Source organism: Chenopodium album, chromosome 12, assembly GCF_948465745.1.
Source record: "Chenopodium album chromosome 12, dcCheAlbu1.1, whole genome shotgun sequence".
NCBI classification, from domain to species: Eukaryota; Viridiplantae; Streptophyta; class Magnoliopsida; order Caryophyllales; family Amaranthaceae; genus Chenopodium; species Chenopodium album.
Genome location: NC_137845.1, coordinates 271,142 through 298,440, shown reverse-complemented (window position 1 = coordinate 298,440; position 27,299 = coordinate 271,142). Strand labels below are relative to the sequence as shown.

At 34.0% G+C, this 27,299-nt stretch overlaps 3 protein-coding genes across 3 annotated transcripts; all 3 read left to right on the top strand.

The window, feature by feature from the left end:
- The first annotated feature begins 1,173 nt into the window (after positions 1-1,173).
- Positions 1,174-9,284, top strand: LOC145569928 (WD-40 repeat-containing protein MSI4-like). The gene is made up of 15 exons (XM_081628893.1): positions 1,174-1,397; positions 2,479-2,542; positions 2,640-2,726; positions 2,842-2,904; positions 3,839-3,904; positions 4,049-4,123; positions 4,282-4,357; positions 5,611-5,833; positions 6,329-6,410; positions 7,011-7,084; positions 7,166-7,277; positions 7,385-7,459; positions 8,015-8,094; positions 8,215-8,314; positions 8,838-9,284. The coding sequence occupies exons 1-15, from the start codon at positions 1,252-1,254 to the stop codon at positions 8,931-8,933; spliced, it is 1,419 nt and encodes a 472-aa protein (XP_081485019.1). The 5' UTR covers positions 1,174-1,251; the 3' UTR covers positions 8,934-9,284.
- A 1,354-nt stretch (positions 9,285-10,638) lies between these two features.
- LOC145569927 (protein ROOT HAIR DEFECTIVE 3-like) lies at positions 10,639-20,011 on the top strand. The gene is made up of 23 exons (XM_081628892.1): positions 10,639-10,813; positions 11,801-11,950; positions 12,311-12,377; positions 12,459-12,561; positions 12,683-12,753; positions 12,895-12,958; positions 13,106-13,171; positions 13,279-13,326; positions 13,408-13,470; positions 13,580-13,636; positions 14,002-14,160; positions 14,245-14,313; positions 14,423-14,514; positions 14,739-14,817; positions 15,056-15,221; positions 15,677-15,801; positions 16,500-16,762; positions 16,865-16,961; positions 17,066-17,221; positions 18,432-18,536; positions 18,699-18,793; positions 18,879-18,975; positions 19,349-20,011. Exons 1-23 carry the CDS (start codon positions 10,810-10,812, stop codon positions 19,583-19,585), a joined length of 2,433 nt encoding a protein of 810 aa, XP_081485018.1. The 5' UTR covers positions 10,639-10,809; the 3' UTR covers positions 19,586-20,011.
- Positions 20,012-20,653: 642 nt separating this feature from the next.
- Positions 20,654-21,388, top strand: LOC145569926 (photosystem I reaction center subunit psaK, chloroplastic-like). Its single transcript, XM_081628891.1, has 3 exons — positions 20,654-20,827; positions 20,920-21,003; positions 21,084-21,388. The coding sequence occupies exons 1-3, from the start codon at positions 20,747-20,749 to the stop codon at positions 21,309-21,311; spliced, it is 393 nt and encodes a 130-aa protein (XP_081485017.1). The 5' UTR covers positions 20,654-20,746; the 3' UTR covers positions 21,312-21,388.
- Positions 21,389-27,299: the final 5,911 nt, after the last annotated feature.

Sequence of the window (27,299 nt, the reverse complement as noted above, 5' to 3'; positions counted from 1 at the left end):
TGTCGGAGGTGTTTATGGTGGCCATGGTGTCGGTGGTCTAGTGTCGTAGGTGTTCGTGGCGTTGGTGGTTCTCATGGGGGGTCAATGATGATGGTGATATATGGTCGGTGATGATGGTGGCAGGGGAGAGAAGGGGTTTTTAATTATTAATGTTAAGTAATCTAATTAATTTAAATTAGTAACTAAAATAGTGCTATTACTTCTTAAACTTCTTAAACAAGGGGTATTATAGTAATTTCATTTAAAAAAAGTTACCAAAAAAGGAAAGAAAAAGTTTGTTGCACATAATGTGTAGTTTCCCTTTTTGGCAAATGTTGCACATAATGTGTAACGGAGGAAGTATATATATATATAGAGTTGAATTTAACCCAATGCATCGACCCGAATATGACCCGACCCAAAGATTGGACCCGAAGATTGACTCGACCCGAAAATTGACCCGACCCGACCCAAACTTAACCCGACCCGAAATGTGTGACCCGAAACCCGACCCGATTATCAATTGACCCGAAATCAACCCGAAGCCCGAAATGACCCGACCCGACCCAAACTTGACCTGATAACATTTTGACCCAAACTTGACCTGACCCATACCCACCCGAATGACCCATTTGTCAGGTCTAGTGTAAGCTCAATTATTTTTGGAACACAAAGTAAAAAGTTTTGCTTTGCTAGGTATTGAAAGCAGATACAATTTGATCCTTCTACGGCCAAATCTCAATTTGTGGGTCAAGCCATGACAACGGCTAGGTAATGAAATTAGGTCAAGTCATGACAACTAAAATATCCTAACTCACTTTTAATCTCGCTACGAGTAGAAAATAAAGTTATGGTTTATGACAATTCGAATCACCTAGTATCACAACAAACGATTAGAAAATAAAGTTATGGTTTATGACAATTCGAATCACCTAGTATCACAACGAAAAACTTAACAAGCCACATGACACAAGCATGAATAATCTTACGAATTAATTAATGTGATTTGATACCATTATCATCGGAGGAATGCTTATTGTTAAGTTTTAAGGATGAAACGAATAAAACACGAGACACATACGTGAGTGGATCTATTCCGGGCCGATCCACGTCCACATGACTACATGATCCAAGCCCCATTTTAATTTCCAAATACTCAGCAGGGCACCTACTTCTGAAGTGACTGCCTTGAGCAAATCAGAAGAAAAGACGACGAAGTAGGGTGTGCAGAATAAGCGGGAAACCAAAAACACAGAAAAAACTGAGAGGGAGATGACGGAGAAAGGTAAAGGAGGAAGGGGTGGAAAAGGAGGAGAGTTAACAGTGGACGAGAAGTACACCCAGTGGAAATCTTTGGTACCCATTCTCTACGATTGGCTCGCTAACCACAATCTTGTTTGGCCTTCTCTTTCTTGCCGGTATACCTCTTTCTCTCTCCTTTTTCTTCTTCTCTTCAAATTAGGTGAAATGCGTGTTGGGTTTTTCTGGGGTTTATGGATTTTTCAACTTTTATTTGTATTTTTGGTAATTTTTGAGTGAAATTTGGGTGTAATTTTTGGGATTTTTTCTTAAAACAATGTGGTGATTATGAATGTGCGTCTTTTGCTGGGATGTATACTCAAGAAATGTGTGTTATTGATTGTGGCATGAGTTTAATTTTTCTTGTTACATGTATATTTTCATGTCAATATATGCCCTTTTTTGATTTGTAATGTATGCTTTTATATAGTGAGGAGTTGTATATTTGTGCTTATTAAACGAGAGGTACATTACAGTGGCACATACCAAAATCGATGTCAGAAAAGCTTATGTTTTTGACATGCAGATCTGCATTTTTATATATCCTTGTATTTTTTTATATTACTTTTACCTTGAGCTAGTTAGACTGAGTACATTTGGAGGTCGTTAGGCACTGCGAGGGCACAAGTCATACTGGGTTGTTGTCGTGGACACGTGGTGGCAGTTTTCTTATATGCAGAAACACTTAGAGGAAAGCTAACTTAGGTCTGTGGAGTTAATGTTGGGCTGTAATTGGAAAGTATCTGATGAGAGTCTAAGAGATGTTTGGTGATGGATTGTTTGTGCTGAATCAAATGCATTTGTTGATGGGAAAACATAAGATGTTAATTTCATCCCCAATCACATCTCCAATGTGATTGGGGATCAAGTTTTAATGAGGAAATCTGGGTAAAGGTGTGTAGATATAATTTTAGTGTTTGATTGTTGTCTTGTTTAAAATTGTTTATGGAAAAGTAAAACTATGTAAAATTAGGTAATTTAGATTCTATAATTTCACTTTTCTCATTGCTGTAGTTTTACTTTACTTGACAGTCCATATTTCCACATAAAATTACTTTCCAAACACAATCCTCTCCGTGTCCATTTAATTTTTTTTTTTTTTTTTTTTTTTGGGGGGGGGGGGGGGGGGGGGGCTGATTGTGGAGTTTAAAAATTTTAAGCATTAATTTAGACCGTTAATGTGATGGTTGTATTTTGTAGATGGGGTCCACTTCTTGAGCAAGCCACCTACAAGAATCGGCAGCGTCTTTATCTCTCTGAACAGGCAATTTCATCCTCATGATTTATCTTTTCATTTAATTTTGTTGCTAAGTTCTATCATCTTTTTACTAAATGATGATCCTCCTTATCTTTATTTTCAGACTGATGGGAGTGTTCCTAATACACTTGTTATTGCAAACGTTGAAGTTGTTAAGCCTAGAGTTGCTGCTGCAGAGCATATATCTCAGGTAATATCATCTTTGCATGCTAACTTCTTTGTCAGAAATTTTCTTCTATTAGTACTAGTAGTTTAGAATGTTTAGCCTCTAAACTTTCTTCTCTTTTCTGATCTTGTTATCTCAGTTTAATGAAGAGGCCCGCTCTCCGTTTGTAAAGAAGTTCAAAACCATCATACATCCTGGGGAGGTATGCTTTTTTTTTTTTTTTTTTTTTTTCTTTCCCATTGCCTAGGGGTTAATTAATAATCATGTAGTGAGCTTGCTTGTTGAGCACTTTCAAACTAGTTTCATATAGTGTTGTTATCTAGGATTGATGGAAGCTAGATGTTCTGATACTATAATTTTTGAAGTATATTGATGTGATATTTGAGTCTTTTTTGTAAATCATATCACATGAAGTATTCTGCTTCTGTGTAGTCTTGAGTACTTGACCAAGTTTCAGTGATATTCAAACTATTTATTTATCCCTAGTTCATTTTTCATTTCTCTACTTGTTTATATAATGATCACTACTAAGTTTGTATGGAAGCCCAAAGACAGCTGTTGTGGCATTTGGCCAACTAGATTTATTGAAAAATGTTATTGAAGATCCTTCTAACTGCAATGTGTAAGAATTCATTTAGATAGATTGCAATCTCTAGAGACTAGTAGAGGGTGATTGTAACTCTAGAACAAGCTGATCTACACTCCCTCCCAACTCCCAAGGCCCAACCAATCCTTTGTCCTCCATGGCTATACCTGCTTGATGTTCAATTTTAAATTTTTAATATAGTATATGCAGAGAGAGGCCAAGTTTGTCTTGCTAAAGTTTAAGTTGTACTTATGATGATTTCTTTGGTCATTCTAGTGTGATTTCAGTGTTCCTTTTACGGCTTTTAGTCTAAGTAGTGATGCATCAGCAGCTCTCTTAAGAAACACTTGCTTATTTTACCTCTTTCTCCTTCGGGACAGCATGATTATGGTTAGCATTATAATCATTGTGGTGATTGTTTTGCATTATTTATGCATCAAGAGCTTCTTGAACCTGATCTGTTTTCTTGTGTACTTCGTTCTCATTATCGTTTCCCTTGTACCTTTTTTTTTTCTTGGTACCTATACTTAATACATATGCTTTTATTCAGGTGAACAGGATCAGAGAACTCCCGCAGAACAGTAACATAGTGGCTACACACACTGACAGCCCTGACGTAAGTTATTTGTTTAATTAAATCGCGTGTTCATAACATGAGCATGGAAAGTTACATGCTATTTGCAGTACTTTATTCATGCTGCTAATTGCTATATCTTGATTAAGTAAGTTGAAAGTAATATAACGTGTTGCTTCCATTCAGGTATTAATTTGGGATGTGGAAAATCAACCTAGTCGTCATGCTATTCTAGGAGCTCCCAGCTCTTGTCCCGATCTGGTGGGTTTCATCTGTAGTTACCTTTGTTTATACCTTTTTGCTGTTTTGTGCTTGACAATTACATTTTTTTTCTTGATGACGCGATAATAAGTTGGTTCAAGTTTTAAATTAATGTTAATTTAAAACTTTAAATAGTTACTTGATCCCTTGTCATGCAGATATTGACTGGACACCAGGAAAATGCTGAATTTGCTCTTGCAATGTGCTCTTGTGAACCATTGGTGCTTTCAGGAGGTGTGACTTTGTTATAGTACCACTTTAGTGATTTCACAAAGTTTTCTGTCATTTTTGGTAGAAATGTTGACTGCTGAGCCTAGTTCTAGAATGAATTACATGCTTTGCATTGTTAATAAATTGACACTACAAAAAGCTCTTGCAATATGAACATGTTGAGTAAATCAATTTTCTCTATTATGATTTATGAGCCTTCTTTGCACATAATGATTGCCAAAATGTTTTCTGGCCAAAGAATATCTGACCTTCAACTTAGGATGTTGAACAACTGAGGTTGTGGTATAGGAGGGTGGCAGAGGTTATTAAAAGAATAGAAATAAGCAACTGACCTGTAGCATGTATGGAAAGACGTTGCTCAAATGTGGTCTAAATAAGAAATCTTGAAATGATGTGGTCTACTCTTTTTTTTTTTTTTTTTTTTTTTTAAATAAATAAAATATCTTTTGCATACTTAAATGATTTCTTATTTTCTACTATGGGGAAGCTCTTTGTGTTGTAAAGGTGTCTTTTTTTTGGCAGCTTCTATTCCTAAGAGAGAAAAAGGGCATGGTGCACTACTATTAGTCCTATTATTGTTGAATAAAACATTAAAAAAGGGAGTCATTAGACCCTACTTCCATTTATTTTAGAGGGTTTCCATTCTAAGTGGGAGTCGATCAACTTTGTATATTTCAAAATTTTGATTAGGTGTTCAAGAAATGTAGAAAGGACTATATCTACCATCTAAATCTGACAAATCATCTTGCTACTCTGGCAAGAAAAGTGGGTCATATTACTTAATTACTAACATAACTGTTATAATGTCTCTGTTTTTACATATAACTCACCTACCTTAACCGCAGAATCAGCTATTTTGCTTCACACTGGTTTTTTGTTGCTGTGCTTGATTATTTAAGTGAGCCTGGCTACCGGTTTGATCTGCTGAAACATGGGTTTAGTTATAGTAATTGTTTATGTGTCCTGTGCTCCTGTTCAATGAGGGTCTATGTGATTTTTGGTTGACCTCTGGGGTTCATGTCTTCTTACTTCATTATGAGCTCTAAAGTGATTTATGTTAACATCCCGTAGCACTGATGGTTTCATTAAGTTTTACTGAGGTATAATTTTGCTTTGTCATCTGGTAGTGCCCTTTTCAGTAAATTTTATACTTGCTTGTTTGGAATTATTGTCACCTTGATAGTGTAGTTTGAACTAGCAATGCAATAACTGATCCATTCAAAAATATTACTAACTAGCAATGTTTTTCCAAGCAGGGAAGGATAAATTAGTGGTTTTGTGGAATATAAATGATCATATCTCAACGCTGGCAACAGAACCAGGGGCCGCAAAATCTGCTTCTGCTGGCAGCAATATAAAATCAGCATCTAAAACTGGCGATGGAAATAATGGAAATGCAGCTAGTCCTTCCGTGGAAGCACGGGGCATTTATAAGGGACATGATGATACTGTAGAGGATGTGCAATTTTGTCCCACTAGGTAGCTTGCTTGATCACTGTTTTGTGTGCCTAAACTTGTGTTTTCTCTGAAATACCTGAACCAAGTATGAAGAAAAGTTGTTCCTGATATACCATCTGTCTAGAGTCATGAACAGCGTCACATCTATACTATTGTATGTTAATTGGACTTGATTTTAACCTTGATTATCCACCTCAAATACTCAATAACTGGACATAGGTATGGAATTTTGACAGTGACACTTCATTTTGGATTGATAACATGCAAATTTTCTTTTATAAGACCACACATTTAAGTGCCTAACATCTGGAATCATAATGTTGTGTCTGACATTAGTAAATGAGTTAGAATAAGTTAGTTGTCTGAGTTATACAAGGTGATACTGTATGTCCTGCAATTTTATTGTCTTTCTTTATTCTAGACATAGGGCTAGTTTCTTCTTTTTTTCTTCTTTTTTTTTTTTTATAAAAAAAAATAATAATTTTAAATTTAACATTTTATCTATGTGTGTGGAAGTTCTCAGCAGTTTTGCAGTGTTGGTGATGATTCCTGCTTAATACTATGGGATTCAAGAACTGGATTGACTCCAGCTACTAAGGTAACATCTCTGAACTTGGTCATTCCATAATCCATTCTCCCCAATTCCTGATGCAAGAAAATGGAAATTGGGTGGTGTGGAGGTGATTTTGTAAGATACTTAGATTTCATCATGTTACTTGCACAATCGGAAAACTGTGCCTAGATTTTCAAATTGCAAATCAAACCTTTTTTTTTTATTTGTGTTTTTTAGACATAGAGCTTAACTTCCTTTATTATCGTGTAAATCCCATCCAAGGACTGGCTTAATTCTCTCTTGGAAGATTTTTAGTTTCTGTGTTCAACTTTGCTTTTGGACTCTACACCCAATCATTATTTTTCACTTTTACCCTCATATATAATATTCTTATTGAAGTAGCATGCCCATTCCTCTATCATGTACATTACTCCTTCAGGCTCATGATTTTCCTTTAGAGATGACATTTAAGACAATAGTCTGAAATTCTGAATAGATTGTTGGTTTTATTAACTTTTACCCCCTGTAATAAATACCTTACACATTCATATGTATGGTATCTAAAGCAGTTATAGCAATATTGGAATGCCCTTATGCTTGCTGAGCCAGCTTAGGTATCTCTGACAACATATTATGTCCCACCAGGTTGAAAAGGCCCATGATGCTGATTTGCATTGTGTTGACTGGAATCCTCACGATGAAAATTTCATTTTGACTGGGTACGTGCTTTTTGTTACTTGTTACTGGCATTTGAATGTATGTATTTGGCTCTCATCTATTGCAACTCTTTGTGCAATCAGATCAGCTGATAATTCTATCCACATGTTTGATCGGAGAAATCTCACAGTGGGGGGAGTTGGATCACCTGTCCATAAATTCCAGGGCCACAACGATCCTGTCCTTTGTGTACAGGTCAGCATATCTTTATTGAACTAGCTTCCATATATTTGCCTATTTGGTTATCTTGTGGAATCTAAAAAATTATTGTATCTAAAGATTTATTTTGATTTTTGATACAGTGGTCACCACACAATAGATCAGTTTTTGGCAGTGCTGCTGAGGATGGCCTGTTGAACATATGGGATTATGAAAAGGTATGGATACACTATTCTTTAGTGTTAAGGTGTGAAGAAGTTTTTGAGGTTTTTCACTCTACTTCAATAAAGTATATTTGTGGTCTCTGTGAATACAAAAGTGTACTCCGTATTGAATATTCTTGCATAACTTTCAGTTGAAGATCTTAAATGTAGTGGAGGAATCTCTATAATCCAACAAATAATTTTCAGCAATTATATACTCTTCTAATTTAGTAATTTGTCTACTTTGATGGGAAACCTTGTTTTCATGTTGTATAGAGCAGTGCCTGAATGGCTGAAAGGAGTTACAGCCCTTGTGAGCTTGCATGGAACTCCATGTCTACTCAACATTTCGTTGAGAGTTTCTATGGTATTCTACGTAAATAAATAAATAAATAATAAAAAGCCACGGCTAGCTCTATATGTGCATGGCTCCAGCTGAACTTCTTTTTATAGCAGAAATGATTGTTTTGCAATCCCTTACCTTGCCATTATTTTACCTGCATGTTCATCAGTTTTATTCTGCTTACTTCTAATCAATTGTTTTTTTTTTTTTTTTTTGATAATACTCAGATTGGTAAAATGCAAACAGATAGTGGAAACAAAACGTCGGAGTATCCAGCAGGTTTGTTTTTCAGGCATGCAGGACACAGGTATATGGTGACTTATTTGCATTTGATAAGTTAATTATTTTTTTTATTTACTTTTTTTTTTTTAATTTATGTGTATAATGTATAATATCATCTTCATACTCTTTTCTTTCTTTGGAATAGGGACAAAGTGGTTGACTTCCACTGGAATTCGATTGATCCATGGACTATTGTCAGTGTTTCGGATGATTGTTCAAGCTCTGCTGGAGGTGGAACATTGCAGGTATCGATATTTTTATTGCTAGCTTGGTTTTATGCCACTCTGAGCTATTAACCTTTTTCTAAATTGCTTCACTGCACCTGGAGAAGAGTTCAAAATTTTGCTAGCAACTTCAATTCTAACGCATCAATTAGGTTTAAGTGTTTAGCTCCCTATGCAGATTATATACTTAAGTGCGTCATGCAGGCACATCATGTATGCATCATGCATGTATTGTACGCCATAATTTTTTCATCTCCTACACCAACCTAAATTAATGTGCTTTTAAGATAGAGCATAAAAGGAAGATAGAATATAGCTTTCTTTTGCTACTAGTTATTTCCACTCTTCCTCCACTGTGTGCTTTTGCTTGTAGAAAAGTTAATGAGCATCTGTTGCTTCATGTCCAACATCAGAAAATTTCCATGATCTTAAATTCAGAACTGTATGCAACAAGAGGACCAAGTTTCTTCCCTTATATGATCTGTAGTTACCACTTTTTACTGAAACTGTTTTTTACTTATTTTCTTTCTTGGTTCTGTTGCAGATGTGGCGCATTATTGATTTGCTTTACCGGCCAGAAGATGAAGTCCTGGCAGAGTTGGACAAGTTCCGATCCCATGTAACCACATGCTCCTCCTAGATCTTTCAAGGATATTAGAACAGTTTACGCTGGCAAGAAGTGGTTTAAACATGGAAGAGGGTGCAGATATCATGTCTTAAACTATTTTGAATGCATGATACTTTTATTTTATTTTTGGTCTTTCCTGGGTGAAAAAGCTTCCCACTGTTTGACCATTTCACGAATGTAACCTTGAATATTGTAGTTTCTAGCCTATTCCTCCCAAATCTGATATTCTCATAGTCATTTAGGACCTTCACAATCCGTCCAAATCTGAATTGCTGATATGTTCAGAAACTTGTTCAGTATTACGTGCGCCTTGCTTCGTGTCGTGTTAAACCATTCATGAATGCTAAACTATGTTTGATCACTCCTCTAGATCTACATCTGAAAATAAAGAAATGTTAAAATAGAATGGTGGTCTAAGAAAAATGTTTAGAATAATAATTAGTACGGAATACAAGTTTTAGTACACTGTTATACAAGTAATTGGGAAAGTAAATGTATGATTATGAGGTGGCCTAGGTTAGAGCGTAGTGACACGCGCTATTAGGGCCCACCTGACAGTGGCATTAGCATATGTATTTGTTGTTCATATTCTTTGCTTTTGATGATTGGGCGGCTACTTGAATGTCATGCTACCAAAGTCGGTGCAGAAAGGTTGTAGAATTATCATCTCTTTCCATTTTCCATTTCATTTGACCCCTTTTTATTTATTTTTTAATTTCTATTTTTTTTTTTTTTTTTTTACAAAAATAATTCTCAGTTTGTTTATTGACTACACTAGAGTAGGGTAGTCAATACTCAATAGTACTAGGAAACATACCTTGTGGGATGAGATGTTGTCAAAACACAAGAAACATACACATAGTTACATATATGACATGCCAAATAAATTTTTTCACTTGTATTTGAATACGATTAATACAGTAGAGTTTTTTACAATCAAAATACATTTTAAAGAATGTATTGATGTAATTTAGCAAAAACTGATTGACACAATGTATCTGTAATAAATGTACGGAGTAATATCTTGAAACTAAATTTGTACTCCGTAATAAATGTTTGCCTAAACTACATAAAAGTTGTAAGCATCTCATTTCAATGTAAGCAATAAGACCAACTGTATATAGAGGTCATATGATTGAATTATATCCCCATACATGGCTAAGATATTTGATGTTCTTTAATTTTATCCTAAAATTCACAAATACTTCGCTAGGTCGACTTTGATTCATTCATATCTCTAAAAAAAAAAATACTAATATAAATTTCACTCCAAACATTTTTATAATAAGTAAAAAAAAAAAAAATGTATCCCACCATATGAACTTAGGGCCTGTTCACTTCGGCTTAATTTCAGTTCAGCTCAAATCAATTCAGTTCATTTTAGCTCCTAATTTCCCTCTCTCATAAAATATTCATTTCACCTCAGTTCAGTTCAGTTTCAATCGGTTCAGTTCACATCAGCTCCAATCATTTCAGTTCAATAAATATGAATAGTGAATAGGCCCTTACAAGGCAATAGGATTTGTTCCATATTTACATCACTAAAATTGGAAATATAAGATTTTACTGTTTATAGTAAAAAAAGCAAAAACAATGATACGTAAATTATTAAAATCTTGATTAAAGTTTTCACAAATATAAGTTTTTGTTTTTTTTTTTAAAGAAACACCATATTTAATTTCTGGGAGAGAATACCAATACAACAACGACGGACGCATTTAATAAAAAAAAAATAATCTCTGCAATACAAATCTCCTTCTTCATTCTTCACACCCCTATACACACAGACGAGATCGTCATCTTCCCCCTTTTAATTTTCTCTCTCTTCCCGCTTCTTCTTCGATCCTTCTTCTTCAACCTCGTGCGCAATCGGATCAGATTTGACTAAATGGGTATTTTTCTATTAACTCGTCAATTTATCTGATAAAATTTTTACGTTTCTGTTTGATCTAATTCAATTCAATTTATTAATTTTGTTTCCCTGTTTTATTTTTATTTTTATTTTTATTTTTTTTATTAACATTTGATGATGTTGCTTCGGTTATGTTTCGTTTCTAGATTTATTTAATGTCGGTTTTTTTTTGGGTATACTTTTAAATGCGGGGTTAATCGCGCCGTTTCTCATGCAATTGCTTTATATGTGATTTTCAGGTGTTTGTGATAATTAATTTAGGCTTTAATTTTTAGAAAGTCTGCTGTTTATTGCCTTAATTTGAGTAATTGGGATCATGAAATGACTAGTGTTTGGCTCAAATGTTGTGGGAAGTGAAAGATTTTAATTTTATGAACTGGGTTCTTTGAATTTCCAATTTTTTTTACTGTTGGAAGGTGAATTATTTTTTTTTTAATTTTTTTTTAGGGGGGGGGGGGGGGGGGGTTGAACTTCGTGATCGTCATTTTAATGGGTTTTCCTGCTAGTGTGCTTTCATTGGCAAGATTCTAGCTCTTTCGACGACGGGTCATAGAAAGTGTTTCGGTGTGTATTGATTCATTGAGACTTTTGCTGCTTCTGAAATTTGGTTGTTTTTATCAAAACTTAATGATCGGAGGGCAGAATGTCTGGAGAGTAGTAGCAATATGAAATGTATCTGTTAGTGTGCTTTTGTAGATGAGATTGCAGCTTTAATGCTGTATTTGGGTCTCAGAAAGTGTTAAAATGGTTTATTAATCGATGGACATTGGTTGAAATTTATATCTTATCGCGATTGCTTCTAATGACGACTAAGGCTGGGGGAAAGAAGCAAAAATATATTATCTTCTTTAAACTGAAATTCCGAAGCAGATCATCAAGAAATCCCATTTATGTTTAACATTCTTTTCAAGGTTTTAGAATCATGAATGAAGAAATCCCTTACTAAAGTTATGTCTATTTTTCTCAGATAATGATGATAGATGTTGTTCTACCCAGCTGATCGATGGAGATGGTATGTTCAATGTAGCTGGGCTCGAGAGTTTTTTGAAAGGAGTAAGGCTGGCAGAATGTGGACTTTCATATGCCATAGTCTCCATCATGGGTCCACAAAGCAGTGGTATGTCTTACCTTTTTTTTTTTAAAAAAAAAAAAAAATTTGTTGAAAAAATTTATTTAGCTTATAACTTAATGAATGCTGTTTTATAACTTTACAATGTATGGAGTATTGCTTGAACAAACTAAGTGCAAATAATTTACCAATTTATGCATCTTAAGATGTATGTATATCTTAAAACTATTGTCTCTTGGCTATGCTGTCTATTAGCTGAACTTTTTTTTTTTACGAACATGTCTTCTTTAGCTGCGCTTAATTTATTTAAAGAAATTCTATACCCCCTTCTTACTTGCACAGTGGTGTTATATGGCTGATGTGGCTGCATCTTATTTAGTGATCACATTTTTTTTTTTCCTACAACAGGGAAAAGTACACTATTGAATCATTTATTTGGAACCAACTTCAGGGAGATGGATGCATTTAGAGGAAGGTAATTGGATATGTTCTGATCCAAATTGTGTTTGTTACCAAAGATAAAATAGTCATATTGATGGAATTCTATATTCTCTAGGTCTCAGACAACCAAAGGTATTTGGTTAGCAAAATGTGTTGGGATTGAGCCCTGTACTCTAGTTATGGATCTGGAGGGTACAGATGGTAGAGAGAGAGGAGAGGTGATTATAATTTCCCGTTATTTATCTTCAGCTTTGGATTTTTTTTCGTCCACTTTCATTGATATGTTTTATATAAAAAAAAATCTAAACCCTTACTGAACTCTTCTACTGACATGACTAGGACGATACTGCTTTTGAAAAACAAAGTGCTCTCTTTGCCCTTGCTGTTTCCGATATAGTGCTTATAAACATGTAAGTGCATAAACTACTTGTTCTGCTTTCCTGATTTGTTGGACTTTTTTTATTTTCTTTTTTTCTTCTTTTTTTTTTTTTTTAAAAAAAAATATTTAATCTTATATGTGAATTTGCTCAGTAACTCTGTAATTGATGTAGGTGGTGCCATGACATAGGGCGTGAGCAGGCAGCAAATAAACCGCTATTGAAGACAGTTTTCCAAGTACAACATTGTTTCTCTAATTTAGTTCTATTTGTTTTTGCTATCTGAAAGCATGCTTTATCAGACCTGCAGCGAGGCTCCTTGTACATTGATTGATGTATAGATTGCGTTAGCATTAATTTTATTTATGGCCGCGCTTCCTTATAGGTGATGATGCGATTGTTTAGTCCTCGTAAAACAACTCTGATGTTTGTGATACGTGATAAGACAAGGGTGAGTTTATCTTCTATTTCTTTCTGGAATTAACTCAATCCTCATGAATAGGGAATGTTGGCAATTTCTAGAACTTGACCAGTATCTCTATTTTCTGTTTGTACCAGACGCCCCTTGAAAATCTTGAACCAGTTCTGCGAGAAGATATTCAAAAGGTGATTACTTTGTGCTTTTTCATTCCATATTCCATGACCAACTGTGACATTAATGTTTTCTGACCATATTTCTTCTGCTAGATATGGGATTCGGTTCCTAAGCCACAAGCACATAAAGATACACCCCTGAGCGAATTTTTTAATGTAAGCTAATCTTTCAGCTTCATGTTGTGGAACGTCAATTTAACTCTAGATCCTCTAGAAGATTTGACTAACGAGAGTGTGTTGTCACATTTGCTGTCAACTTTGCCAGGTTGAAGTTGTCGCCCTTTCCAGTTATGAAGAGAAAGAAGAGCTTTTTAAAGAGCAGGTATGTCACTGACATTCCCTCCCTCCCTCTCCCCTTCTGTCTTACTAATGCCTGCTTATAATGCAACTGTGACGATCATTGCCCTTTCCTGACAAAACTTCTTGGCTAATGTTAGATTTTCACATCTGCTTTTCCCTCTTTCTTATATTTTTTGTTTGAAGTGGGAGGGATGTAAAATCTACCAGAGAGAAAAGTTTGTATTTCTCATATTTCCAATGTATAGATTTCTAGGGAATCCTACCAAGTTGATCTGAAGTTTTGTTTCTAGAAGCTAAAACTAAATCTGGAACTGCAATGTAGTTTGGTTAATCGACTGATGTATGGATAATATTATGCTCTGTCTGACTTTCTGTAAATGGATGAAGGTTGCTAATTTGAGGCAGAGATTCTACCAATCTATAGCTCCTGGCGGGCTTGCTGGAGATCGTCGGGGAGTTGTGCCTGCTTCTGGTTTTTCTTTCAGTGCTCAACAGATATGGCAAGTTATTAAGGAAAACAGGGACCTTGACCTTCCTGCACACAAAGTAATTGATTTAACTCATTCTATTTAGGTGTCAAGGCATATGTTGTAAGACGTGATTAGTGCTCATGGCTCAAGTCTTTTTCAGGTCATGGTGGCTACAGTTCGATGTGAAGAAATTGCCAATGAAAAGTATAGCAACTTTACCCAAAATCAGGTATACTTTTATTTTGATCTCCGCATCTATGTGTGATCTTTTGTTGATGATCTCTCTTATCTTAATGCACTTCTTACTTCTGCTGGTCTATCTGCTGCTATATTTGCAGGATTGGCTTCAGCTGGAGGAGGCCTCGCAATCTGGCCCTGTTGCTGGATTTGGAAAGAACCTAAGTGCAATTATTGGGGACTGTTTATCTGAGTGAGTATAATTTTTCCAAATTCTGTTGTCATCATATTGCCTCCCTTTAAAGGGTATTTTCTTGTATGTTCAGTATTTCTGTTTTTCTTTCTCACTGGGAATATTTCGTCAAGGAATGGCTTTTGGATTTCTGTTGTATTTCTTTGTATCTTGCTATTTTTTTTTTACCCTCTCTGGTTTTTGTGGTTATATTTAGTTACATGTACTTTCTTTCCTCTATTCAGGTATGATTCAGAGGTTATATATTTTGATGAGGGTGTTAGAACTTCCAAGAGGAGGCATTTAGAAGATAAATTACTGCAAGTAAAGTCATCTATCCTCTTCTAAACTTACTAATATATTGTACTTCTGCTAGTAATATATGTTATGTAAGGGAGTGAAACTAGGCTAGCTAGCTGTGACATTCTTTTATATCTTGTATATTTTGAAACTGTAGATTTCAATATAATTTCAATCAGGCTAGCAGCTAATAACGGTTTTTTCTTGTACATTTATTTTATTGATGCTTACTGTATCTCTCTTTTCTGCTAATTTGTATTAGCTTGTTCAACCGGCTTTCCATTCCATTTTGGGACATATACGGTCTGGAACAGTAGAGAAGTTTAAGGAAGCATTTGACAATGCTTTGAGTAGCGGGGAAGGGTTTTCTGCTGCTTCACTCAGATGCAAACAGACATTTATGAATCTATTTGATGAAAGATGTGCAGGTAAAACCTTTTTATTTACTATGAACTTACCAGCATTCATTTTTTTTCCCCTGCATGAGGTGGTAAGGTGAATTTGCTGTGCTTACATCAGTAAGGCATTGATGAGGTTGTGTGGCCTGAGGGTAACTTTTTGATAGGATTATTTGTTTTGTAAGGGAGACTAAAGCTAATATCTCAGTAAATCAATTTTTTTTTTAACCCATCTCTCTTTGAACTGAGAAATGGCTATTATATGAAGTGAATTTTGTCAAATTTGATCCTACCATGAAATTGTTAATGAAGTAATAATCTTATAATTTTACTACTATTTTAGTTTTGCACATTTGCTATGATTGAATAAGCCAATTGGGAGACATGTTGCTTATTTCCTTTTAAAGTGATTTGTTATTGTAAACTGATTCTATCATAAAAATCTGTATGAAGTGAACTTGGATATTTACCTTTTCTTTGTGCAGATGCTGTGATTGAACAAGCAAGCTGGGATACTTCTAAAATGAGGTCCAAGCTTGTCCGTGATTTGGATGAATATGTTGCTACTGTTCGTGCTGCCAAATTAGCTGAACTTACTTCCAGTTATGAGGTATTACTTCCAGTTATCTATAATGTCTTTGTGATGTGCTTTTTTTTTTTTGGAGAAATGTGTTAAATTGGGCCTGTATGTAGCTTTAAGCCTGTAACACCTCTTTTTTCCTCGTTTTGTGAATTCTTATGAGCTACTGTAAAGATATTTAGATTTAAAAAAGGTAGAGAGCTACTGACGTTCTTTAGCTCCCTAATCCATGCTATGATACCTGACATATACAGTTATTATCTCTTTCCAAATTCCCTTTTTTAAGAATAAATCTATAAAACCTTTTCAAGGGGAACTCAAGAGCTACCAATGCTCTCTATCTCCTTATGTCAATTGAGCAACATCTAAATTGGTTTTGCCGGAGCCTGAAGTTGGGTGAAATGCTTGTAGACTTGGCCAGTCTTAGAGCTGCTGACCTTGCAAAAGAAGATAGTGGATTATGCCATAGGCATTGGGTAAAACCTTTCATCAAGCTTTCATATCCTTCTAATTATATCATTCTAAGCCCTTCTAATTCTTTCCTTCTTTTCAAATTTATTGTGTCGACTGAACCTACAGTAACTTTCACAATGATATAGCCATATAGTTCTTGAATGTCCTTGGTTAAATTTATTGTGGAATAACTAATTCTTTCAAGATTTGTATTATTTTTCTAAATACATTGTTAAAATTGATTTTTAACATTTTATTTACCGTGCCCAATGCAGGCAAAATTAAACGAGGCTCTTGCAGGGCCTGTTGAGGCACTTTTGGATGGTGCAAATGATGAGACCTGGCCATCAATTAAAAAACTTCTTCGACGTGAGACTCAGTCAGCAGTTTCTGGCCTAGCTAATGATCTTTCTGGTTTTGACTTGGATGAGGTAACCAGAGACAAAATGTTAGCAAGATTAGAGGATTATGCAAGAGGTGTGGTTGAGGGAAAAGCCAAGGAAGAAGCAGGAAAGATATTGATCCGCATGAAGGATAGGTAAGGGCTGAATATTATGAATGTGCAATTTGGTAAATTAGAATTCATTTCAGTTTCTTTTGAGAGCGCTGATTATGATTTTCCCCTTTCCCTCTTGTTTAGATTCACGATGTTGTTTAGCCATGACTCCGACTCAATGCCGCGGGTTTGGACTGGGAAAGAGGATATTAAGGCTATTACAAAACTTGCTCGTTCTGCGGTATGATATTTTGGTGAAATTTTGTTGCTATATGTATTTGGTCTCCTCATTATAATATATAATGTTATACTGTTCTACATTGGTAATGTACAATGCTTTTGCAGTCCCTTAAACTGCTCTCTGTTCTGGCTGCAATTCGGTTGGATGACGAATCTGATGATATTGACAAAACATTAGTTCTTGCTTTAGTGGATAAAAGTAATTCTACTGATAGGAGTCTGACAGTGTCTGATCCGCTAGCATCAAGCAGCTGGGAGAAGGTGTGCTTCTTTTACTTTTAAATGCTGATAGATTAATATATTGTTTTCACTTTCAAAGTTTCATTAGAGGCATTAGCATAGATGGTAAATTATTTAGGAGCTCAAATTTGTGACCTGCTATGTTGCTTAGAACCATATGCTTCTTGCAACTTACTCATTCCGCTACTAACTAATTTACACATTACTAAATGGCAAAGACCCTCTAATATTTAATTGTTTTTCTATCTTACACAATGGCCCATCACTTTTAAGGTTTATATTAAAATAATCCTCATTCTCCACTCAAACATTCCACTAACTTCACTTTACAATAAACAATTCAATAAAACTACCTCGCTCAAACTTTTCTTAAACTCCGTGCCCATTTCAATGTGTCAATCAGATGGGAATGGATGGAGTAATTCTTTATTACTAATCTCGGACTTTAATTGACTAGCTTTTCTTCAAGGATTGTTTGGTTCTTTGGTGGTGGTGGATTTGACTAAGTTGAGGTGAATCTCACACATGCAACCTCAGTTGGAGAGAGATTCATATCTGAAACGATTTGGAATACAAAAGATATGGTATTGATTGTATTAAAGAAGCTATAGAACCCGGGGGAGGGAGATTGTGTTGGCGAAATGGTTGGATGTATCGGACTCATTTTAAGAGGTGGCATTAGGGTCCATTGAGTTTGTGTAACAGTAAGTCAGTGAAGTTGGGTAAAGTCGTGGAGGTAGTGCACTTGGCTTATTGGGAGCTTAATGAATACTGAGGACATATCTTTGACCTTGCTTTAGAAGGATTACTACTGGGTAGTGGTTGTTGAGGTGCTATTGGTTTAAGATTTTAGTCGATTTCTAGCTCCTTTTACAATTAAACTTGTAGATGGTTGGTGTGTATCCCCCATTCCAATCAATTTCTCTTGCATGTCAAGCTAAATAGTTGAGGACTTGAGCTTGTATCATAGATGGTTTACTGTCCAGCAAAAAAGCCCATGCTGGGGAGCTCCCAACTTGTTTTAAGAAAGCTTACTGAGTCTGCACTCATCAGTACGTCTAGTGTTATACTGTTATAATTGTGTTTTAGAATAGTTATTTTACTGAAATTTGTCACTGCCTTTTTTGTGCTGTTTGAAATTATAGGGAAAAAGTTATCTGCTCTCTATTATTCTAGTCATCATTTGAAATTGTCACCCCAGCGCCATGACAGCTCTATAATGTGAGTGTAGGTTCCATCGTCGAAGACTTTGATAACTCCTGTCCAATGCAAACAATTGTGGAGGCAATTCCAGATGGAGACAGAATATACTGTTAGTCAGGCCATTGCTGCTCAGGCATGAATTCATCTCCTTGAGCTCTTGAATCATGTTCTTGTCTGTTATTTTGTATTACTAATACCAAAAGCAGTTACTTTGACCTGCTGATTATTTTCTAAAGTAGCATCTATGTACCAGGGCTTGTCTTTTTCACATATTTTGCTCTCTGTAATTTCTCAGGAGGCCAGCAGGCGTAGCAACAATTGGTTGCCACCTCCATGGGCAATCGCTGCCATGCTCATTTTAGGTTTTAATGAGTTCATGACTCTTTTAAGGTACAGCTTTCTCCATATGTTCATTAATTTCTCCATTCATTCTTTTTCTTTTTTTGCTCACTGTTAGTGTTTCATCTTGTGTCAGGAATCCACTTTATCTTCTCGTCCTCTTTGTTGCCTTTCTAGTAAGCAAAGCATTGTGGGTGCAAATGGATGTATCAAATGAATTCCGTCATGGTGTTGTAAGTTTTATTGGTCAAAATTATATTGATTGAAGTCTCTTTTGTGAATGTTGTGTACTGGTATTTTTCTTTTGCTTATTGTAAACAATTGATAGGACCTCAGTTATTGCATCTCTGATCAGTCAGGCTATTACAGTTCATAATTTTAAAATCAACTGCTATATTTCATGATGTTAGAACTTTAATAGATTAGAGTGATGTTGGAGGCAGAAATGTAGATGTAGCATGTTCTCATGTCTAGAAAGTAATTTGAAGGAGAGAAAATGTAGCATTTTAGCACTACTTGCTGTGTTTTCTGTGTATTGTTTTGTGATTTGTCTGTGCACTATGTTAGCCTGATTCTGTGTGTGTGTGTGTTTTTTTTTCCTTTCAGCTTCCTGGATTCCTTTCCTTGTCAACTAGAGTTTTACCCACTGTTATGAACATGCTCAAAAACTTAGCGGAGCAAGGAAACAGACCAGCAACTGCTGGTGCTCACACAAATCCACCCCTAGCAGCTAACAGCTTCAGAGGTGGTGTAAATTCTGACGGTGTTTCATCGACTGGTTCTTCCCATGTAACAACAAATGAAAACGGAACAGAGTATTCGAGTGCTTCTAACGAAGATTAGATGGATTAGTTTGATTGCATGAAGGAAATGTTCCGAGACTCTGATTTACCCCTATAAGCACGTGCTGCTTCTTAATCGAGGGATGCAGATTTGTACTTGGTCATATATGCCAACCATTATAGCAAGTTGTATGAAACACAGATGATGATTGGTTGAAGGCATCGATTTTTGTCTACATGCTCAACGTGCACAGGTCCTGGGTCTCTTATGGAGAACCCGTTGATATAGTTTTTTCATTTTCCCTTGTTCTCTTGTTCTCCCCTCTTTGCTCGTGTTATGGGTCTGTTAGATGATGATCCTGTATGGTTTTGGTTCATATGTCTAAGATGGTTGTGCCTCAGCTTGTCGATTTTTTGTAAAAGTTCCATTGTATCTTGAAAAGAAACTTTCTTGCCTAATACGTAGTAGTTGAGATCTTGAGAATGATATGAGCAATTATATAAGTGGACGGATATACTACTATTGGATTTAGATTTGTTATCTAAAGAAATCTGCTCTGCTTAGTACTTATTGATTTTTTTAATTTTAATCTTTTGTTCTCTCAGTTCTCACCCAAAACTTAGAAAATTGCCTCCCCACTCCCCAGAGTCAAACTAATACACTGATAGCTTAACTGTTAAGTCATCTCAAATATTTCATTACTTGTACTTGAATTTAAGGAGTACTCTGTATTATTTTTAAGAGTAATTTGATTTGCTACCATGGACATCCATCCAGAGGGGGGAAATGAATTGGAGGTGAAAATGATATTTTCTTGGTTCCTCTAATATTGCCCCATTTATGATAATTAAGAAATCGAGTTAATCTATGACAATTAACCTTTACTTTGAATTACGTAAACAATCTACTAAATTTGAGATGAAGTTTGTATTTGGATTTCCTATTTTATTTTATTTTATTTTTCTACCATTTACATGTACAAGTGGACAATGAATCCGGAAATAATTATAATTTATCCGTTGAGCATCTTATCCTAAGTTGAGACAACCAATAGCACAATGCCATGTAGGCAAGAAATGAATATAGTTGATCCAACATAAAGTTAGCCACAAAACAAGTTATGTGGTTGTGCTGAAAGTAGTAGCATAAGCAATAGCATCCCTCCATTTTTAAGATCTTTGGAACAAACAAATTTAATCTAATAATTTGGAAGTAGTTTGAATGGCATCAGTTGTAATGACTTCTCTTCCACACTTCACTGGGCTTAGACCCCAGCAAGCTTCTTTCCCTGTTAAGACTCTGGTTTGATTTCTTCTCATTCTCTTGTTACTTGAAACTGCATATTTATTAAGTAATAAGTAGCATTTTTAATAATTGCTGTACATGTTTTGCAGTCGGCAACTCTGCCAATGAGGGGCAAAGGGAAGGGTGCATTGGGTGCACGATGTGGTGATTTCATCGGCTCATCCACTAACTTGGTAAGTTGATCATCTATTTAGTTGTTGTACAATACTCGTAGTAAAGATTAATTTTGTTTGTGTGATTGATTGGTGGACAGATTATGGTCACCTCTACAACACTAATGCTGTTTGCTGGAAGATTTGGGCTTGCTCCGTCAGCCAATAGGAAAGCAACAGCTGGTTTGAAATTGGAAGTAAGAGACTCTGGATTACAAACTGGTGACCCTGCTGGTTTTACTCTTGCAGACACTCTTGCTTGTGGCACTGTTGGCCACATCATTGGTGTTGGTGTTGTACTTGGTCTCAAGAACATTGGGGCTATTTAAATTTTATATGTCTTCTTATGTGTTGCCAAATACTCATTTTTAAATGTTACTCGTATTCTGCATTAATGTTTTATTAACTACGACTATATTCACCATTAGCGATTTGATTCATTGATAAAAGAGCTACAAATGTGTATCAATCAAATGAATAACTTCCTTCAACAAAGCTGCACTTTGAACATTCTGTACTGTGTACCATCTTCATATCATTGTAATTTACACACTTCTTCAATGAAAAGGTTTATTCATAGTATAATGTAGTGGCCAAGATAATTCCCGCCTTATTTATCTGATTGGTGCTGTATTTCCTCAATTCAACCATATGTTTAAGGAGGAAACACAAAACTTCAACTGTCTTCAACTTCCAAAAACAAAAGAATATGGCAACTATTAGGTCTTCAAATTTGTATTTACTATGATGATTCAATCTCATTATTAAATTAAACTATTGCCTACAAAAATCAAACCAAAGGACCATCAAATGATTTTCGCATCGTGTGTTTATAAACCTATATATTGTTGTCGGATTAATTAAATTATATGGCCCAAGTATTTACAAAGTGGTATCAATATGGCTACTTGAACCCATGAATGCGGCCCAATTCCGCATCCTATTTTACTAAGCTCTATTTCCGTACAACACAATCAATGGTATATTAGCCTCGTATGCTATGATGTCAACTAACTCCAACCCTAATATAAACCAAACAATTAAAAGCAATTTTCCATGTGTGAGAAAACTAAGAATCAATTTTCCATTTGTTGTTTTAAAGTGCTCTCAATTCACTTCTTTTTACAAGTATTTATTTTTTGATCATTTGAAAAGAAGTTGCTTCTTTTTAAAACGTGCAACTTTGCAAGCTGGTGATTGTATGCCAGCTAAATTGCGGCTAATTAAATAGTACCAATCATTTTACTTAGCTTGGAGTACTTAGTATTAGTATTAATCACATGAATTGTTATAATATTACGTAGAATTAAAAGTGAACGGGTAAACTACTCCAAATTGTTGATTTCCACTCAACCATAGAATAACCCCGTATCATACTCCAGGGATCGATGAAGTAAAAAATTACACATGACACAAGTGTCCTAAATTGAATACAATGTACCTAGTTGAAGTTGATACAAAACCAAATGTCAGAACATTGATAAATTAAAGAGGTAATGTGGTAAGTGCTACACCACATTAATATGTGGGAAATATAACTACTCTTTGTATTCTCACTTGCTTGTCTCCAAACAGCTTCCATATCATTAACTTACTTAACCAACCATATTTAATTTACTGCTGTAATCCGTACAAGCTCCCCCCATTATTTATGCATATCACACTTTAAAACAGCATACATTATTTTATTTATTTAACTTGTTTTACCTTCCAAATTCCTTGAAATTTATTCTTTTTGATCCTACCACATCTCTGAAAATTTGTTTGATTTCAGTCAAGTGACAGATTGACACGTACGAGGCTATCAACCTAGGGTTCAAAACTTGAGTAATAATTATGAAAGTATATTATTCGTATCACATTCAGTACGTGTTCCATTATATTTTTTTACAGTTAGTACCAAGTACAAAATAGATAAGACTAGTACTTATCTATTCATATATATTTTTGTTTTGAGAGATAGTGTAGTTGTAATAGATGTAAAAGTAAATATCTTAAAACGTCTTTATATTATCAAGAACCTAAAACACGCACCTCTATATTATCAAGAAAACCTTAAAACGCTGCCTCTATATAAACGAAGATTGAATGTATATCAAAAACTGTCTTGGAGTTAGGTTAGCTTTGGGAAGTTGCATGCATGCATGCATGCATAACTTATAAATATACAAAAAGGTTTTATAATCAATAGTATGCACTAAAAATTTACGACATAGTATTAATTAAGTACACAGAAAAATCAATAGAGACTAGTATGTAATGACATATATTTGTTTCTAGATGTAAACTAAATGAGCAGCACTACAACTAACAGTGTTTGAGAAAACTATAAATTCTAGACATCTAGTCCATTCCGAGAAGTTATTATTTTAATTTATCGCCTCCTATAGTTCTATGTTTATTAAGAAAACCTTAAAACGCCTCTATAATGAAATACAAAATGCTCCAAATATTTTTTGTTTATAAAAAACATCTTAAGAGTTGGGCTTTTGGATGTTGCATGCATAATTACTATAGAAATATAACAACAGATTTATGCTTTGATTAGTTGAGCCATTAAGTTTTTTTTTTTGGTTGGGCCTCTAGTGCATGCAGGACAAGCCACAAGAATATTAGGAATACTACAACTTAAAAAAAAAAAAAAAAAGATATATGCACATTTAATGCAATAATAATTTTGGTGGGTCGTACGTCATATTAATTTAATTTTCCAAATTTGTTAAACTGTTTAATGGAGTAACAATTTAGTGGAGAGAATAATGCCCTCTCAGAAAGGTGAAAATATACTTGTAATTGTAATACTCTGGCATACATTTTGGATTGAGTGTGACTTCTTTGATATGTGCTGCATTCTTTCTATAAATAAATAACAACATTATACTTATTTTGATATTTCATACATTTTTTTTTTCTTTCAATTTATTGATGGGTTGTTGTGAATTAGTTAGTGGACCATGTGGTTAAATTAGTTGGTATAAGATATAGGTGTAAAATTAATAATCTTATAGAGATCCTACATTTATTTTAGATTAGAAAGAAACTTTGTAAGCAAGGAAAACAAAAGGTTCAAATAATATACTGTATATATATTGATTAATTTATAAGCAATTTAAATTAAATACTTGCTCGCATAAAAAAAGTTAAATACTTGTGCAATTTTTAAGTAATATATCCTAATTTTATAAGGTTTTTAACACATAAAAGATTTAACAACCCCTTGATGAAGTGCTTTTTTTAAGCATGCTAGCTAGTTCAGTAATTCAGGTTTCTTTGGTAGATATGTGCATGTAATATCTTCAAACGAACTGATACTCTATACTTGCATAAGTTTTAAACAACGTAAAGAATAATTTTGTTAGTCTCGTGATCCAATCAATGTTACTCGTATTATTTTGAATCACACGTGTTTATTTGGAGCTATATGTACGTTAATATATTGTGTCATATTATTGTATCCATACCCTCGTGCTAGGTATAGATTGAACTAGGCTTCGAATGAATTGACATTCAGCCCGGTGATGCCTATATTTGAGGACACAAGTGTGTACGTAAACAAACCTAGAATTGGTACACCCTTGTGTATGTCCAATACACAATAATTGGCATTTGGATACTACTCGTAATTAATATAATGAAATGATCTTTAAGTCCCATATTCGATCTATTATTACTGCTACAGTATTACTCTGTATTAGATTAAGACTGCTATGATTTACTGAACTAAGCTGAAATGAACTTAATTGAACTGAACTGAAATTAAACTGAAGATGAAAACCGGCCCTAAAGCTAACTTGATAAACAATGATGTTAACATGATTGCATACGCAATACCTTATTCAGACAATTGTCCACATGTACACTTGATTATCCTTCACTTTTTGGATTGTGTTTTTCACTTTCAACTTACAATTTTTGTTTTCTTTCATAGCATCAGTTTTTAAAGACAAATTAGACACTAAATTATTAAGTTTTTTCTTTTCTTTTTTCAAGGAACACATCTTATACGATTAAGTAGATAATTCCCTCATTTACTAATAATACTTCTATATAGTTGTTGAACATGTACTTTAATCAATTTAAAGCTTTCTTTATCCATGTGATCGATGCAATTATTTATTCATGTGTTCTAGAATCCAAGCTGTATGGTATAAACAAAATTTAGACAAAAAAGGTTAAAGTAAGAAGAGCAATAGTGATCGAGAGTGTACTACATTGTGCATCATGCCGTAGCTATACCAATTACATACTCTTCCAACCTATGAAATTTTTTGTCAAAACTATAATGAAAAATAAAAGAAAAAAAGAAATACCAAATTACATTAAAATTGTGGACTAAAATGCAAAGTCTGAATAATAAATAATGGTAGATATTATAATTAATGAATGTTATTTATCATACCAAATCCAGATGTAGCAACTTTATAGGACATATGAAGTAATTCCAAATCTAAGTGACTGATAATGTGAGTATGAGAGCATAAATAACATTTCAGATTTTCTTTTCCAAAATACATTGTACTATATCATAAGGGGATATGATTTTGGTACACCAGAAAAGTGATTTAGACACACTCATTGTGAGAACACAAATTTTATACTCCTAATTAGAGGTGTGTCAATATCAATAATAGATGTGTCAAAATCTATTTTCATCATGAGGTTTCGAGTTTATCTTTTAAAAAAAATTAAGAACAACACTACTCCTCTTTGTATAATACGGAGTACTCTGTGTGTATATATATATTTTGACTAATGTAAAACCGTTGATATAGTTTATTTTTATTTTATTTTTAAAAATTTGACCAAAAAGAATCATCAGTTTCAATTCTTCTTTATTTAGTCTGTATTTTTCCGATTTACTTCTCTCTAATCTTTGCTTGTGATCCATGTATATTGATTAAAATTATTTGCTATTGGCTCCAAGAACAACCATTATTGTCTTCTTAACTGTAACTTTTCTTAAATTCACCCTTTGCTTTACTCCTTATGCCATTACTCCATTAGCTTTTTATGGCTTGAATTTCAGAATAAATAGTTGGAAGTTTGACAATGTATAATCAAAGTACTCTGTATATAAGATGTATTACTTCATAATTTACTTGTCTAAATGCATAATATAAAGTATATAAGACGTTTGATGATGCATAATACGAAGTGTATGCCCAAACAGTATGATCTACAAGTATAATCTATTCGATAATGCATAATATGTAGTTTTATTTGATCATCATATAGGCTCAATTCGAATAAATATGGAGTATATACAAGAGATCTAAGCTAAAGAAAAATATGTGGTGAATTTAAATTTAGTATTGTATGGTTATTAGAGGCAATATCATCCAGAAATAATATTGAGCAACAGAAAAAATTATACTTGGAAATTTTTTGGCCCCAAAAAAATCATCTAAGAATAATGAAATGAACATGCAATATAATTATGCTCTGCTGTCCCCTCCAACAACCCTTTTCCAAATAAAATAAATAAATAAAAATAGCAGCAATAGGATGTGTTTGGGTCTACTTATCCTAAAAAAAAAAAAAAATTAAAATGTTTTTGGGTCTACTAGAGTTATTGAGGTGTGACGCATGAAATAATGTCAATTAAATGTTGAGCAAATGCTAACGTAAAGATTGTAACTAACCTTTTAGCCAATAAAACACCTATTGTTAATATATGCACCAAACACTCCCTCCACTCTCACCCAAGCTTGTGTGCCAATTTTTATGCTATTGAAAATGGCTTTTAACTTAATACGAAATAGCTTTTAAACTATGGCAATGACATGTTCATAAAATATTTCTGTTTTTTTGGTTTCACTATTTAATGAATAGTGTCAACTAGCTAAAAGTTAGAAAATAATCAAGTAAGTCATCCACTGATTCACTCTCTACATGTAAATGTTGAAGAACTCATAAAAATAGTAGGAAGTCTTTTTTACGTGAAAATTTTATAGTAGTTGTTTGCAATATGACTATCATAATGTTTTAATGATTATATAGTTCATAATTGACATATTTTTTTGAAAGTAATTAGTTACATTACTTAATTAATGATACTAAATAGTATTATCAACATTTTTATTTATTTATTAAATTTTTAAATTATTTATGTAATTTTTATTCTTATTTTATAGCTTCACAAAAAATATTTATTTTATGTTGGATTAAAATTTTCAAAATTTATGTTTACATTATAAATATTATAAGACTAATTGTAGCCATTTTATAACGTGAAAAAATGAACTGAGCATATTATATATCATTAAAATAATATGGTAGTCATTTTTCAAACGATCGCCATAAACGAGGTGAGTTTT

Excerpts from the sequence above, each read along its gene's own strand:
- LOC145569926 (XM_081628891.1), top strand. The coding sequence starts at position 20,747 with ATGGCATCAGTTGTAATGACTTCTCTTCCACACTTCACTGGGCTTAGA. Across the intron at positions 20,828-20,919 it reads CTTTCCCTGTTAAGACTCTG|TCGGCAACTCTGCCAATGAG; the intron begins GTTTGATTTCTT and ends CATGTTTTGCAG. Across the intron at positions 21,004-21,083 it reads TCGGCTCATCCACTAACTTG|ATTATGGTCACCTCTACAAC; the intron begins GTAAGTTGATCA and ends ATTGGTGGACAG.
- LOC145569927 (XM_081628892.1), top strand. Across the intron at positions 12,378-12,458 it reads ATGGATGCATTTAGAGGAAG|GTCTCAGACAACCAAAGGTA; the intron begins GTAATTGGATAT and ends TATATTCTCTAG. Across the intron at positions 15,802-16,499 it reads AACTTACTTCCAGTTATGAG|GCAAAATTAAACGAGGCTCT; the intron begins GTATTACTTCCA and ends TGCCCAATGCAG.
- LOC145569928 (XM_081628893.1), top strand. The coding sequence starts at position 1,252 with ATGACGGAGAAAGGTAAAGGAGGAAGGGGTGGAAAAGGAGGAGAGTTA. Across the intron at positions 2,543-2,639 it reads GTCTTTATCTCTCTGAACAG|ACTGATGGGAGTGTTCCTAA; the intron begins GCAATTTCATCC and ends CTTTATTTTCAG. Across the intron at positions 6,411-7,010 it reads GATTGACTCCAGCTACTAAG|GTTGAAAAGGCCCATGATGC; the intron begins GTAACATCTCTG and ends ATGTCCCACCAG.